The sequence below is a fragment of the Carettochelys insculpta genome, chromosome 11 (assembly GCF_033958435.1).
Source record: "Carettochelys insculpta isolate YL-2023 chromosome 11, ASM3395843v1, whole genome shotgun sequence".
Taxonomy (NCBI): domain Eukaryota; kingdom Metazoa; phylum Chordata; order Testudines; family Carettochelyidae; genus Carettochelys; species Carettochelys insculpta.
The window spans coordinates 1,274,361-1,290,000 of record NC_134147.1 but is presented as its reverse complement, the minus strand read 5'-3'; the positions used below and the strand labels follow the sequence as shown (position 1 = coordinate 1,290,000).

General features: G+C 56.2%; 2 protein-coding genes across 6 annotated transcripts in view; both read right to left on the bottom strand.

Annotated features, from left to right (window-relative positions):
• Positions 1–5,195, bottom strand: part of RBM5 (RNA binding motif protein 5) — a 19,597-nt gene extending 14,402 nt beyond the window's left edge. For both annotated transcript variants that reach the window (XM_075006166.1, XM_075006167.1), the window contains exons 1-5: positions 5,109–5,195; positions 4,606–4,660; positions 3,528–3,903; positions 2,636–2,803; positions 21–90 (exon numbers count right to left, since the gene is read on the bottom strand). In XM_075006166.1, the coding sequence (XP_074862267.1) occupies positions 21–90; positions 2,636–2,803; positions 3,528–3,903; positions 4,606–4,622 (631 nt within the window). In that variant the 5' untranslated portion in view covers positions 4,623–4,660; positions 5,109–5,195. The remainder of the gene's footprint in view (positions 1–20; positions 91–2,635; positions 2,804–3,527; positions 3,904–4,605; positions 4,661–5,108) is intronic.
• A 2,874-nt stretch (positions 5,196–8,069) lies between these two features.
• Positions 8,070–15,640, bottom strand: part of RBM6 (RNA binding motif protein 6) — a 96,726-nt gene continuing 89,155 nt past the window's right edge. For 3 of the 4 annotated variants that reach the window (XM_075006014.1, XM_075006012.1, XM_075006013.1), the window contains 6 exons: positions 15,058–15,147; positions 14,140–14,397; positions 13,324–13,398; positions 11,634–11,731; positions 10,639–10,768; positions 8,070–8,345 (listed from right to left, as the gene is read on the bottom strand). In XM_075006014.1, coding sequence (XP_074862115.1) covers positions 8,220–8,345; positions 10,639–10,768; positions 11,634–11,731; positions 13,324–13,398; positions 14,140–14,397; positions 15,058–15,147 — 777 coding nt within the window. In that variant the 3' untranslated portion in view covers positions 8,070–8,219. The remainder of the gene's footprint in view (positions 8,346–10,638; positions 10,769–11,633; positions 11,732–13,323; positions 13,399–14,139; positions 14,398–15,057; positions 15,148–15,640) is intronic. The other variant, XM_075006015.1, reaches the window with a different exon arrangement.

Here is a 15,640-nt window from a genome sequence, read left to right as displayed (position 1 = left end):
GCCCAGATTAGAGCACTCACCTGTCTTTCTCTTCATCAGCCTCACGTCTGCAGGCTGAGGGCCTTCGAAGGACTCAATAAGCTCTCGAATCTGTATAGAGTTTAGTCATATCAGACCATTAAAGAGTCAAACCCTGATAAACTTCATCCTTCTTGTCACCATAAACTTTCACCTCAAATATTTACTCCAAATGAGAATCAATGCACAAAAATCACATTTGGAATTTACTTTACATAGAACTGAGAGAAAAGTACCACCTCTGGGTGGGAACTGAGTTCAGAACAGTAAGTAGTGACTTATTAAACCAAGCAAGATTTTTTCCTTATTTGCATTTAAGCAGTCCCTAAGAGCTCCAGCCATGGACTGGGACTCCTTGATGCCAGGTGCTGTTATGAACAAAACTCTTTGCCCTAAAGAGTATGCAAACCAAGATACAACCCACCACACTTCTGTCAGCAAAACTGTCAGACCCTTCTCTCTTCCTTTCAAACCCAGAAGACTGAAAGTATTTATATAAATATGGATTGTGGCTTGCAGCCATTTCATTTTTGGCGTACTCTCTTTGCGTTCTCACAAGGGACCTATGCAGGATATTAACTAAGGCACCATTTCTCAACTGTACCGAAGCTGGTTCAAATGCTACAGGTGCCAGTAAAGAAAAATTAAAGGGAAAACATCAAATTAGTAAGAAGTTCCCCAGAAGACTGAACAAAAGATCACTATTGGCAGCAATATAAGAAAACTAATTTAAAAGCAAATGAAAAACCACTGCATGCCAAAAAAAAGACAGTTCAAAACCAGCCCTTTAGTGCCTGAAAATCCAAAGGCAGATGTGATCAACATAGCACAAAGACAGCACACAGCCGTCTTGCAGTTCTGCAAGTCAAACGAACCTATGGCTTGTTACTGACAGAGGGATCCTTGGGAGTTGACTTTTACATGAAAACAAAAAGTTACATAAGCTAAGATAGCTATTTGCAAGGGTCTTCCCTAATTACAAGGGGAAGACTGAAAGTTTGTGTAACAGAAGTAGTTGCATTTTGAAATGTGCAATCTCAAAACAAAATCCAACTAACTGACAATGAATTAAAAACTCTTTTAAAGATTCGTTTAAATTAAATTCTGATCTTACATGACTCCATATTATTCAAAGAAACAACACTACAATCATTTTAGCAGTTTCATATCAGGCATTCTATCATCTGGCACTCTCATATAACCAGTGTTTTAACCATAAGTAATCTTTAAGTTACCTCTCCCATAAATACAAAATAGTGAAAGCAAAACACAGAATATGTTTACAGCGTACAATACTACTGTTTTGGTAAACAGACTACTCTGTATACATTTGTTTCTTAATGTCTAATCTTGGGGTTTTGTTTTTTTTTTTTTTTTTTTAGTATTATGCATTGCTCTACTATCCAGAATACTCAAGTATCTGGCAACCTCCCAGTCCCAGGGCTGCCAGGTACCAAAGACTTTACTGTATAAATCAGTATTTTAAATTTGGTCCAACAACAGCTCAGCTATATCCATTAAAATGCCTCAGAACAAGAAGTGATTTTACACACCATTTATGCCTGAAACTCAGCATTTCAGTACAAGAAACATCAACCTTAGACAAAAACAGTTAATGAAATTTTATAAAATGATTTTTTTAGTTGGGATTTCAGAATGTATATGATTTTGTACAAAGTGAACAGTGCAGCATCAGAATAGTGCATGAAAGTCAGAAAATAAACTGGGCTGGCTAATTACTACTTAGGTAAATGAAATTCAAAAATTGAAATTAGAAAAAAATTCTCAGTTTTAATAATCCAGGGAGACATGTCTAGAAGAGACACTTCTGAATTACAGACATAGTCTGTTTTACAAAAAGCGTACAGCTCTGGTTTTGTGGGTTTAGTATTATTCTGACTGGTATTAGGATTAAATTACTTTGGTTACCCAGCCAATCTGACAGAAATGTCAATGACTACTACGATTTGCACGAGCACTGTACAAGGCTCAAAACCTTCAAAGAAATCTAGCTACCAAACCCACTTGCACCTCCCTCTGTTAACATACAGGCAGCCATTTTACAATTCCAACAGCTGTGATGACAAATTACGCTAGTGCAGACATGTCTTAACTGGATGAGAAGTTAAGAAAATTGGTGTTAAACAGCCAACCGCATTATCTTCAGCCTCCATCAAAACTGGAAAATAAATCCGTATTTGTCCCTGGAAAAATTTCAGAGTAAACTCTTCCATTCATTCACAGGAAATTAAATTACAAAAATACACAAAATCAGCACTGCAAATAGCTACTTAATGCCATCTTTCACGCCTTAGCCAAGGATAACCACTAACCACATGTGAAAATTATTTTTGATGGTTCAATTTTAAAGAGGCACATACAAGTATAACGGATCCTTTCGTTTACTTAATATAGAACGGCTACAGCATAAACTCCTTCTAAATCAAAGATTAATAACACCAATATTCAGCAGCCCTTCAAAACAGCATTGCTATCTTTGCAACCTTCAGGAAAGAAGCGCTGGTAGGTTGGATTTTTCATATGGCATAAGTAAATCAAACCAATCTGAATCTCTTGGTAGTCTATGTAAAAAAAGGCATATTCTTTGGACACTTACATCATTTTCTGTAACAGTGATAGGGAGGCCACGCAACATGATGGTCTTGCTTTCCTTCTCATCATTAATGTCATGCCTGTAGTCGTGCTCTCCATAGTCACCATCAGAATGGTACCCATCTTCTGATTTATCGCTATTTCGTCTTTCACGATCCCTCTCTCTGTCCCTCTGGGAACAGGATATCCAGATTAGCAAAAGACATGAACTGCTAATTGACAGTCATTTGAGAATTCTTCACCCAGAATGGAAAAAAGCACCAACAAGACTGGAACAAGTTCCAGAAGCTCTGAAACTTTAATTTTCAGTTACAGTGTAATGCCAAAGAAAAACCATAATATGCATCTTACGCAACCAGTGACGTTCCACTCTCCTAAGAGCAGGTCTTACGCTACCAATAAAAACCGTACTAGACTCTTCGGTACGCTCTGAAGTGGCTGTTTGAAATAAGATTTGGGTTCTATCACCTGGTAATACCATCTCCATAGGAGAGAACCTACCAGTTCTACCAGAGAAACCAAGAACACGTTAATATTTTAGAGTTTTAAAATATGAAAAAACTGATGGTGCAATAACAATTTTTCAGACCAATACATTTCATCACTTGCAGTTAACTGCATAAGTAAATGAGCTTTAATTTTGGTTGGTTGCAGGGAGGCAAAATTGTGCTGTATCTTCCACTGTCAGCTATTCGGGATTCTTATCCAAACAGAAAACATCCAACTGAGACACAATCAAAATCACTGTGTATGTGACAAGTAATTAAAATGATAACATACTTGGCTGTTTACTACACACAACTGGCGAGATGTACATTACACTATATTACATGTTAGCAAAATGCTGCTCCAAAATTCACTCAATTCCTGAGCGTACGCAAACATTTTCCATTTACCTCAGGGCTATCATAGTCTCTGCTGTCGTAGTCCCGGCTGTCATAGTCCCGGCTGTCATAGTCTCTGCTGTCGTAGTCCCGGCTGTCATAGTCTCTGCTGTCGTAGTCCCGGCTATCATAGTCCCGGCTATCATAGTCCCGGCTATCATAATCTCTGCTGTCGTAGTCCCGGCTGTCATAGTCCCTGCTGTCGTAGTCCCGGCTGTCATAGTCCCGGCTGTCATAGTCCCTGTAGTCATCGTATCTCTCACTCCTGCGCTCCTCACTGGATCTCTTGTAATCAGAATCTCTTCGCCTGCTTCTAGAATCCCGATCCTCCCGATCCTCCCGATCTATGATGGAGCCGTACCTTCCACTCCGTTCAGTCCTACTCACGCTGGAAAAGAGAGGCTTGTTCAGCTTAAACAGAATTGTCTCAGGCAAAAACCGTAACTCAGGGAAATCCGACGGCTTCGTTCGCGTTCAGCTCAGGAAACGTTTACACCTTCTGCTGCTCGTAATTAGCCAGCTGCCCGTAACAGCGCAAAACCCAGCGCCCCTCCCTTTTGTAACATGGCGCTGGGCGACGCGGCGGTCACGCCGGGACGAGCAGCTCTTACAAGCCCAGCGCAGGCTACGGGAGGGACGGGGCAGCAGCACGGGGACACGGGAGCCGGGCAGCGCACGTAACGAGACACACAGATGAGGACCGCTCGGGCGGCAGCAGCAGCGCCTCTGGACCGTCTCTTCCCTGCAGCCAACGCCCTGGGCGTTCGCTACCAAACCCGTCCAGCCCAACCAGGGAGGGGCCGCGCGGGCGCCCCGGCCTCCGGGCAGCGGGAGAGGTCCCGGATCTGAACACCAACACCCGGTCACAAGCGGCCCCGGCAGCGCACGCGGGGGCGCGATATTAACAGCCGCACGGCAGGGCGGGCGGGGACGCGGCTTGTCCGGCGGCGGCGCACAGCCAGACGGGGCCGGGCCGGGCGCTGCGGGGCTCCCCCCGGCGCTACCCCCACCCCCCGAACGAGGCGGCGGTGCAGGCGGGCGCGTCCCAGCCGCGGCCGCGGCGACCCCCGGGCGGCGCGGCGCTACCTACCGCTTGTCGGAGCCCATGGTCCCGCGCCGCCCGGCACAGCGCAGCGCAGCGCAGCCTGCGGGCGAAGAGCGGCGTCAGCGCGGCCCGGAACGGGGGGTCGGACGCGCCAGCGAAAGGAGGGTCCCCGCGGGGGCGTCGGAGGCGGGGCGGGGGGGGAGGCCCGCGGGGGTCCCGTCGGGGGGGAGGCGCTGCAAGGGGGCGCGCGGGGGGTCCCGTCGGGGGGGAGATGGGGAGGGCGCGCGGGGGCCGGAGGCGCTGCGAGGGGGCGCGCGGGGGGTCCCGTCGGGGGAGAGGTGGGGAGGGCGCGCGGGGGCCGGAGGCGCTGCGAGGGGGCGCGCGGGGGTCCCGTCGGGGGAGAGGTGGGGAGGGCGCGCGGGGGCCGGAGGCGCTGCGAGGGGGCGCGCGGGGGGTCCCGTCGGGGGCGTGGGGGGGGGACGGGCGGGGGTGGGGACGCGCGGAGGTCCCGGGGGGGGGCTGAAGGGGGCCGCGCCGCCCGCACTCACCGACCCCCGGATTCCGCAGACACGTCTCTGCCGCTCTGTAAAATGGCGCCGAGGCAGCTCCCCGTCTCCTTCCCACAATGCCCCGCGCCAGCCGCCTGGAAGCTTCCAGCGCCCGCGCGTGCGCAGGCCCCCGCCGCAAGGCACGCTGGGGGTGGGGGGAGGGGCTGTTCGACCGCCGCGGCGGCCCCGCCTCCCCTCACCCCCTCCTCCCCCACAGCCCGCCCCCACCCTCACCCCCTGCCCTGCCCCCACAGCCCACCCCACCCTCGCCCCCTGCCCCATCCATCGCCTCACCCTCTGCCCCACCCTCCTCCCCCACACCCCGCCCCCACCCTCACCCCCTGCCCCATCCATCGCCTCACCCTCTGCCCCACCCTCTCCTCCCCCACACCCCGCCCCCACCCTCACCCCCACCCTCGCCCCCTGCCCCATCCATCGCCTCACCCTCTGCCCCACCCTCTCCTCCCCCACACCCCGCCCCCACCCTCACCCCCTGCCCCATCCATCGCCTCACCCTCTGCCCCACCCTCTCCTCCCCCCCACCCCGCCCCCACCCTCACCCCCACCCTCGCCCCCTGCCCCATCCATCGCCTCACCCTCTGCCCCACCCTCTCCTCCCCCACACCCCGCCCCCACCCTCACCCCCTGCCCCATCCATCGCCTCACCCTCTGCCCCACCCTCTCCTCCCCCACACCCCGCCCCCTCCCACACACCCCGCCCCATCCATCGCCTCACCCTCTGCCCCACCCCCTCCTCCCCCACACCCCGCCCCCTCCCACACACCCCGCCCCATCCATCGCCTCACCCTCTGCCCCACCCCCTCCTCCCCCACACCCCGCCCCCTCCCCCACACCCCGCCCCATCCATCGCCTCACCCTCTGCCCCACCCCCTCCTCCCCCACACCCCGCCCCCTCCCCCACACCCCGCCCCATCCATCGCCTCACCCTCTGCCCCACCCCCTCCTCCCCCACAGCCCACCCCACCCTCACCCCCTGCCCCACCCCCTCCCACAGCCCACCCCACCCTCACCCCCTGCCCCATCCATCTCCTCCCCCTCTGCCCCACCCTCTCCTCCCCCACACCCCACCCCCACCCTCGCCCCCTGCCCCATCCATCGCCTCACCCTCTGCCCCACTCCCTCCTCCCCCAACACCCCGCCCCCACCCTCACCCTCGCCCCCTGCCCTGCCCCCACAGCCCGCCCCCACCCTCACCTCCACCCTCGCCCCCTGCCCCATCCATCGCCTCACCCTCTGCCCCACCCCCTCCCCCACACCCCGCCCCCACCCTCACCCCCTGCCCCATCCATCGCCTCACCCTCTGCCCCACCCCCTCCTCCCCCACACCCCGCCCCCACCCCCTGCCCCATCCATCGCCTCACCCTCTGCCCCACCCCCTCCTCCCCCACACCCCGCCCCCACCCCCTCCCACAGCCCACCCCTACCCTTGCCCCCTGCCCCACTCCCTCCTCCCCCAACACCCCGGCCCCCCTTACCCCCTGCCCCACCCCCTCCTCCACCAACACCCCCCCCACGCACTATTTCCACCCCTAACAAGTGGGGCCAGGGACAGGGGAGGCAGGGAAAATGCTGGTGTAGAAGCGGCTGGGGGCCCAAGTTCAGCGACCCGCGTGTGGGACGGGGCTGTCGCAGCCCAGGGTGCGAATTAAGGGCCTGGCCGGGGGGTTGTTCCATGCCGGGCAGAGGGTGGGTGCTGTGGGGGTGTTGTAGCACAGGGACAGCAGCAGGAGAGCCACATGCATGGCGGGGGGGGGGGGGGCGACACCTTTCACTGGGCCCAGGGGGGCTGGTGAGAGAAACCAGTGTTGTAGCCCCACGGGTGCTCCTGGGGCCAAGCTCAAAGTTGGTCCAAAACCCAGAGAGATCTGTTACCTCACTCACCCACCTCCTCTCAGCTTGACCTTGGCCTCAGCTCCCACAGTTACCAGTCCCCCTATGCCTCCATCCACACAGCACCCTGGGCCAAAGACTTGCAGCAAGCGTGGCCCCTCCACGAGCCCCCACAGAGAGCTCTCCTAGCCCCCTGTGTAAACCACCTCCACAAGGGTTGCAGCCAACAGCTCGGGGAGCACATGCCCGGAGCCCGTTAACACTGGCACTGTACAGCGCTGGAACTTGCTGCGCTCAGGGCAGGGGAGACTTCTCACACCTCTCAGGCAGAAAACAGCGCAGTCAAGTGACAGCGTAGACAGCCTAAGGCAGAACTGGGGGAAGGGACTAAACCCAGGCTCAAAGGGTGCCTAGCCTGTGAAGATTATTAGAACCACACTGAGGGTGGAACTAGTTTCTGCAGTGTGTTAAACTTAGCTCCCACGTTTATTTTGCTCAGTTATCTTCTTCTTGTCTCTGATAACACTCAAATCCTCTCCTTTTATGCTTACTAACATCACTTCTGTTAAACCCAGCATGAATAGTTACTGCCAAGGACTCTGCGCCTCTCTCTTTACACTGAGGAAGAGGGTGAATTTCAGGAGCTTACACTGCACAAATCTCCACACGGTGTAAGACAGATTTACCCATGGTTCAGTTTCTAAAGGTGCTGTGTACCGAGTGCTGGGAAAAGCTCTCACACTGCACTGTGCTCAGTCTGCGTCTGCAGCACTTGGGGGGCTGGCCCCGTCTCTCAGCCTATGCGAAGGCCCACTGGAGACCTGAGCTCAGGCTGCTGCTGGAAGCAGGCTCAGTGATGTTTCAACACAGTGGGCGACAGTCCCCTCACACTGTTTCTCAGCAGAAATAAACTTGCTGCAGGACAATCACCCTTCATCTGCAGAGCTGGCAAAACATCATGTGTGTGTGCAGGCTTCTGGAAGTATCACTGACAGCAAGGACTCATCTCTGCTCCTCTGCCCCAGCCACCCAAAGGGCAGCTTCTCAGGAGAGGTGAGAGGTTATCAGCTGGACAAGTCCTGAGAAGGTTCCAATGTGAGGCTTTGGGGAGGCGATATGGAAATGGCACGGACAAATTTTCCATTTTATTTAAAAAAAATTCTAGCAGCAAAACCAGTAACAATGTGAAAACAAAGAGAGAGACTGCGACATCAAAAGAGACAGACAGATCGTCGGGTTTGTGGGATTTGGCTTCACCATTCACTCGAGTTCCTTATAGCGGGCAAACATGACTCTCCGGACAGCATCCCGGTACGTTTCATTGGGCTGCCTTTTGCTGGGCTTCCCTTGGCTGCCTAAGCCAGCCCCCTTCTTCTGCCCCTCTGCCTGAAAACAACACAGACAGCTTGTGTCAGCAAGTGTCCACCAGCACAGGCTGCTATGGAGATGGCTTTGGCTTTGGTTGAAAGCGCTGTGAAGAACTGGGAAGAGATGGTACATGGTGCACTAACATGCCCAGTGGATACCAGAGGTTTTTTTCGTTTTGTTTTGTTTTCCAGTTACAAAAATGCACGGAGATATGCCTCTCATAGACCTGGAAGGGACCTCAGGAGGTCACCAAGTCCAGTCCCCTGCCCTCTTGGCAAGACCAAGCACCTTCTCTGACAATATTTATTTATTTGCCCCAGATCCCTAACTGGCCCCCTCAAGGATGAACTCACAACCCTGGGTTTAAACAGACCAATGCTCAAATCACTGAGCTATCCTTCCCCCCCACCCCCGCCCCCAGAATGGAGAGGTACCTATCTCACAGAGCTGGAAGGGACCTTCAGAGGTCACTGAGTCTAGTTCCCTGCCCTCAGAGCAGGACCTAGCACCATCCCTAGCAGATTTTTTTTTAATCTATTTGCCCCAGATCCCTCAAACGGCCCCCTCAAGGATGGGGCTCACAACCCTGAGTTTAGCAGGCCAATGCTCAAACCATTGAGCTATCCCTCCCCTCCCTCACTCTGCCTTTATTAGGTCCAACTTCACATCACAGACAATTGGGACTCCATAAAGACAGATGATAGTTCAAATAATGTAATAGTTTAACCACTGCATCGCCAGATGACTGTGTACAACCAGAGCACATTAGTGAAATGCATGTGCAGCCCATCAGCTATGCTTATGCTTTGTCCAGACTCAGTTCCTCTGGGATGGAGATTCCCAATTCATTCCAAGTTGGCCTAAGTTGCTGGATAACATAATGCGAGAGTTCCTTGTCCTTTATGACTTCCGGGATGCAGACTGCTGTAGCAAAATCATTCAACCATCTGCACAGAGGAGTTGGAGATGCTGCCACAGACAAAGAAAGCCAGACAGCAAACAGCCTAGGAAGACATGGGCCATCGGGGAGGGAGCCATTGGGGAAGCAGTGATGCTGGGCACACCGGGGGCAGGAGCAGGTGCAGGCAATGGCAGGGTGTAACACACCCTGGACAGGAGGCAATGTGATTTGAGGCCCCCGGAGCAAAGGAAAAGTGAGTGAATCTCAGCTCGCCCCAGGAGCTGCTTTCCCGTGAACCCGTCTGAACATCACAAGTCTCTGCTACTCTGCTCTCCCGTGGGATTCCCACCAGTGCGCTGCTAGTGTGCTTTGAATTCTGACCTTTGGCGGGTCAGTGTCTGTATTATGCAATACTGCCTGAGCACAGCAGCCCGCCAGGTGAGAGCTGGGTTTAGTTTTACATGCTAGTTAGCTGGATGCCGAGGGTCTGAGCAATTCAGCCCAGGGGCTGAACGAAACAGAAGGCCCTGTGTGAACAGGAAATGGGAGAAGACAACTTCCCCCTTCATGGCTTCACCCTGAGGCCTTGACAGGATTCAAGTGGGAAGGGTCTCAACAACAAGGCAAGCTCTTGCTCCCCAGCTGAGGACTAGGTAGGAGGCTAGCCTCCCCCGGCCAGTCCGAGCTGGCTTTCTTACAGGGCTCTTGCGATCAGCTGCAGGGGTCTCCTGGCCAGGGCGGAGTGAACTGCTGGGGACGTTTCTGACCACGGCTGACATGGAGAGGGAACGATGTGTTTGCCGCTTCGGACAAGGAGGGTCTGAGCATGCACACACGCGTTCCTTTCCGAGCCGCGGATGATCTGCTTTCCATTACGCACTGGATTGGAACATGCAGAATTCCAGTGCGTGCTATGCTGGGCAGTTCAATCATTCTGCAAGCAGCAGACAGAAACACCCCGCGCGACGTATGCGACCAATGACACGCACAGCTCACATGTAGAAGTCAGCTGATCACGTGCTGGTCTCACGGCAAAACATGTCAAAGAAGCCCCCACATCGCTTCGAATTACAAGTGCACTGGGACACTGCCTGGACTGCGAGGGGTGACGACTACATTGTTCATTAGGGCAAACGCCCTCCGCCGTGGTTTCTGCGCAGCACCGCTGCCTGTTACTGGGTTTCGCTGAAGATGAACCAGTGTCAGCTTCAGGACCTGTGCTATAAGGAGGTCAGACCAAGGGCTGTAATGATCTTGCCTGGCCATGAAATGCACCAGTCAGGCTGTGCATGTTTCTGACCTCATGAGGTGGATCCCCTCCACCCACATCTATCTCACATAGGCCCGGGAAATGCTACCACACTCAACGCTGTAGTTATCGGGTTTCTAAGTGAAAGGAAGACGATTCACCTCTCCTGTCGACGTAACGCCCTGCTGCTGGCGTCCCAGTCCTGAGCCTTCCTTCCAGCCCAGACCCTGCGACATGCGGCTTCCCTTGTTATTGCTCTCCGCCCTTGCTTTACTCACTGGGTTATAGTCACTGCAGAAAGAGAAACACACACACACACACACACACAAACATCTATATATCCCTACACCTCGCTTGAGTCTATTTCCAGCCCAGTACCAGAAATTTTCAACACAGAGCTGACTACACCCTGGATAGTATCGAGGGCTTTTTGCCAAGATGCACCCATATTGCATGCCTGAGACATGCTGCTTGAGGCTTCCTGGGGGTGGAGGGAGGTGAGGGGGGGGGCGGTCACTAAGATGCACTGTGCACGCCTAATTCAGGCACATTTTGCGAAACGTAACTCCTGCATCCAGCTTCAAGGTGACCTGCTGGGGAGCAGGAGGGAAGAGAGATGTGTCTCCTTTACAGTACCCAAAGGCGACCTGGGAAGCTTTGCACACACGTGCATAAGTACAGGGTTTGGGTTTTTTGTAAATGATATCGGTGGGTGTTCGCTGAAGCAGATGAGATCATGGCTCTGCTCCGACTCCCGGCTCTCTCAATGTACAGACAGGTGCACGAGAGAGAACTGGCTGGACCCACAGAGAAGACGTACCCAGAGGAGCCTCGTCAGGGACACCCTGGGTACCCAGGCTCCTGCCATCACCAGCAAGGGTCAGGTCCCTGCTTTCAGTCTTTCCCATCCCCAGCACGCAGCGCATCTCAAAGGGCCCCACCGTACGTTTGGCACCGAGGCCTCAGAAATGTCAGAGAAGTAGTGAAAAGCTCCAGCACCACGTTGCTTTATGCTGAGAACGCAGCCAGCCGGCCAGCCCTCCTTGGTGGGCCCTGCTGGCCTCATCCTCTCCAGCTGTGCCCAACCCGCCAGCCTGGCGCACCCAGCCACCAACTCTCCTGGCTGCCCTGGCAGAGGTGGAAGAGCAGCTTTTACCTCTCCGAGTCCCAGGCCTCCCTCGGCCGTTTTCTCTCTGGGGAGTCCAAGCGCTGGAACCTCTCTCTCCAGTCATTTCTTTTGTCCTTCGTCTTCCCCTTAGCAGTGGGCATAAGAGAGTTAGCCGCGGGGCGACGCTCCATGGGGAGCAGGAGTCTTGGGAACCGAGGTGCTCCCCACCCACCCCAGGCCCTGGTGTCTCCAAGCACTTGTAAAGGCAGAAGAGGATCAGCTCCTCTGCCCTCCTTCCCAGCTCGCCTGCCTGGCAGGAACCTGGCTCGGAGCAAGGTGGTGCATTTGGGCGACGTCTCAGGAAGTCATTGCCCTTTGTTCCGAGGGCAGCCAGGCCCCACAGCTGCTCTTGTGCCGGTGAGTTCCACATGCTGGCTCCTGTGAGCTTCTCACCCTCTTTTGGGCAGGAGAAAGGCTCCCGGTAGCCGAGCCGTGCAGCCAAGGGAGTGAACCCAAGCCCTCTGGGATGAGACAGGCCTGCAAGCCTGGTCCACGGCAGTCACGTGCACTGGGAACCTGTGCTGGGCTATGGGCATGGTTGACATCCAAGTCACAGCCATGGGCAGTCTGGGGTGTGGGGCTGGGGAGCGCTACAGCCCTCTGGCAGGGTTCTGCAGCTACGCTCCACAGGACCTACACAACCTGCCCTCTGGCACCACGGTTAAACTCTCCTAGGAGCACATCTAGGGCTCCTGGCCTAACAATGCAGGGTAGAGCTGCTGCCCTGCAAATGCCTGCACCCAGGGCAGAGAGGGGCTCTGGGAACAGTCCCATACTTTGATTGGAGCAGCTGGTGAGAACAACCAGCCCAGAGCTGCCCATCACCTTGACCTGCCTTCTCCTTCCTTCCCGGGGGCAGGCACTGCTCACACACCTGAGATCAGGGAAACAGACCCCGCAGACAGGCTGGCTCCAGCCACTTCCCCTCCAGGGCAGGGAGAGCCAAGCTAGCAGACACACAGCACTCGCTGTCAGCAGCTGGAGAGCCACTTCCCTGGGCTGACTGCCGGATCGATAGGTGGTTTTTATTGTCTGGGGTTTGGCACCACCTCAACACAGCTCCAGCAAGTTCAGCAGCACCCAGCTGCTTGGGGTCAGGCCAGTGCTTAAGCTGTGGCCAACTCTGGACTGGGGGCGGGAGGGGGCGCGGGAAGGAGGGCAGGGCACATCAGCCACAATTCCTGCTGCTTCCCATGCTCTGCAGGGGGGTACCAGCCCCTGCTTCCCACAGCCCGGCATGCTCTGGCTTGCACGAGCGCCCGGTCACCCCGCAAGGCCCAGTGGCTCAGTGAGAGGAGAACCACTTACATCAGTGCCCTGATGGAAACCAAAGCAACTGAAATTGCAGATTTCAAGTCTCGTTACAACCCAGCCACCTTAACCGCCTTTGGCGCCTGCGCTGACCTGAAGAGGCTGATCCCCACGGGTTGGAACCATTACCACAGCTGGAGCCGCGCCCCCAAGGCCACGCCAGAGCCGGCCCAGGGGAAGAGCGGACCAGGGCTGTCGCCTGACCAACACGCTGGTCTCTGCGTGCTTTGCAGGCTGCTCTCTGGTGCACATGACATGCGCAGAGTGAGGGCAAGGGAACACTGAGGGCTGGCTGTTGGCTACCACAGGATCCTGCTTCTGCAGGGTGACAGACGGGCCCTAAGGCCTCCCCCTCCCACCCACGCACCTCTCGCTCTCTCTTCTCCAGATACGCCAGCTCCTGCTCGGACTGCTTGATCTTCCTGTGGATCTCCAGGTTTTGCTGGAAGGAGGGAAGCAGAGGTCACTCTGTGTGGACAGCAAAGAGTCACTGACTCACGCCAGGCATTCGAGCTTGATGTCGCGCCCAGATGAACATAATCTTTGACTTCCTGCCTGAGCTACGAGTGCAACCACCTCCCAGGTGCCCGGCTCGTGCCACACCCACGCAATGGCACCAGCCTTTGGACTGGCAGGAGTGTTGCCCATCTCCTGCCAGCCACGCTGTAGGGCACAGGCTCCCTGGCGCTGCCTCTCAGCCTTTTCAACCCCGCAGAACACATGCATTTGGTACTCATCTTGGCAGCGAGCGGGCTGAAGCCGTGCACAACACAGGAAGGTAGTGTCCATACTTCTGCCTACAGCCCTGCCTGGCTTATCCACTTGGCCAACGGCTGGCTCCCTGCATCCTCCCCACGACAGGCACGATCCACTCTGCTCAGACTTATCCCTCCAGGCCTTCCCTCTGGCTCACCGCCGCGCCGCGCCACACCACACTGCGCCGCGCCCCCAGCACGGTCCCTGGCATGGGGTGGCCGTGCATGCCTGCTGGGCTCTGCAGCCCATGACACTGCACTTCAGCGACCTGCAGAGCACCCACACATGGGCCACGCACACAGGCTCTAAACAGAGAGCCTTGACCCAGGCTCCAACCAGCTCTGCCCACTCAACTCCTTCCCCCAGGCTAAGTCAAGTGCAGCCCCGAAGGGTGGGACCAGCTGGGGCCCCAGAGGCACCCCCATACCTTGTGCAAGTTGGAGAGCTGCTGGTGCTTGAGCAGCACTTCCTTGTTGGGGAACTGCCTCCTGCAGAGCAAACAGGCCAGCTTATTCCAGTCGGTCAGCTTGTCCTCGTCGCTGTCAGCCTTCCGGGGCTGCTGCTCCCGCGGCGCCGGGGGATGGCGGGGCTGCGGCCGCACCTCCTCTTCCTCCTCCTCCTCCTCATTGTCGCTGTCCCCCCCGTACTCACCAAGGAGCCCTATCAGAGGGTTCACCGCCTTGGGCTGTGGACAGAGCAGCAGAGGAGAATGTCACCTTGCAACCCCACGCCTGCTCTGCCAAACGTCCCCTGTATTCCCCGGGCGGGGAGCTGGGCCAGCTGCCTCCCAGCCACGCACGTGAGCCCAGGGGATTGTTTCTCCCAATCAGGGACGCCGGAGGATGAGGCCTGATGGCAATTTCCTGTACGCCAGCTGCAGTGCCCCCCTCCTGCCCGCTTCCCCCCACCACCCCGGCAGCAATGGACAGGAAGTTTGGCTCTCCCAAGCCCTTACAGAGGGGGCAGGGTGGGTTAGAGTCTTGTAAGTGGGCCACAGACCTCACTTGTCCAGGCGTCTTGTGCAAAACACCCCTCCCCCCATCCTCTGCACGTCTCCTCCTCTGGCTGATGAGCCCCACAGGCAGGAGTGGCCCAGGCCAGCGTGCACACCGAGGGGAGCTCAGGGGAGATCAGGCGCCCACCCGGCAGCCTCCCACCACCGTCTGCACAAAGCTAACACACAGCATGGGCTGGGGTCTGTGCACATGGAGGACTCCCCAGCTGCACTGCTCTGCACTCCTGACCCTGGCAGCCACAGGGCGTGGGCCAGGAAGGCTCAGAGGAGCAGGCCAAGGCTGTGTCTCCTTTAACAAAGCAAGCCACAGCGCGCCCCAGAGCGCCGTACCGGGGCCGAGCTCTCCTCCTTCTTCGCCATGGGAGGCAAGGGCTTTTTGAAGACGTCTTCCGCGGGGGGCTTCTCCTCTGCAAACGCACTCTGAAAGAGCCACGACAGAGTTAAACCGGAGGCAGCCTGCAGGTGCAACTCAGAGCCCCAGGCAGCGGCTGCCAGCAACCATACCCGGCCCCCCGACAATGGGCCAGTGGAGGGTTTCATGCTGCAGACGCTCTGTGCGCCTAGGGGGTTATGCCCTGGTAGTCCGCAACAGTGGTAGCAGCTCCTTGTGAAAGCCCCCAGCTGCCCGACCAGAGGGTTGCAATACTGAGAGCACTGCTAAGGAGGCTGAGTGACCTGCTCTCGGCTGGCTGGAAGCGGGACCCCCTCAGTCATGCACCTCCAGTCCCAGAGGACTAGGCAAGCTCCTCCCCTTAACCCTGAGCTGCCCACAGGCGTCACCAGCGGCAGAGCCCTGTCAGCTGCCTCCTGAGAGCGTGCCCAATCTGGGAGCAGCCCGCCCTGCCGTGCATGACAGCTCAGGGAAGGACGGGAGCCAGAGAGGGGCTCTGAGGGCCCTCCCAGCCAGAGCCCC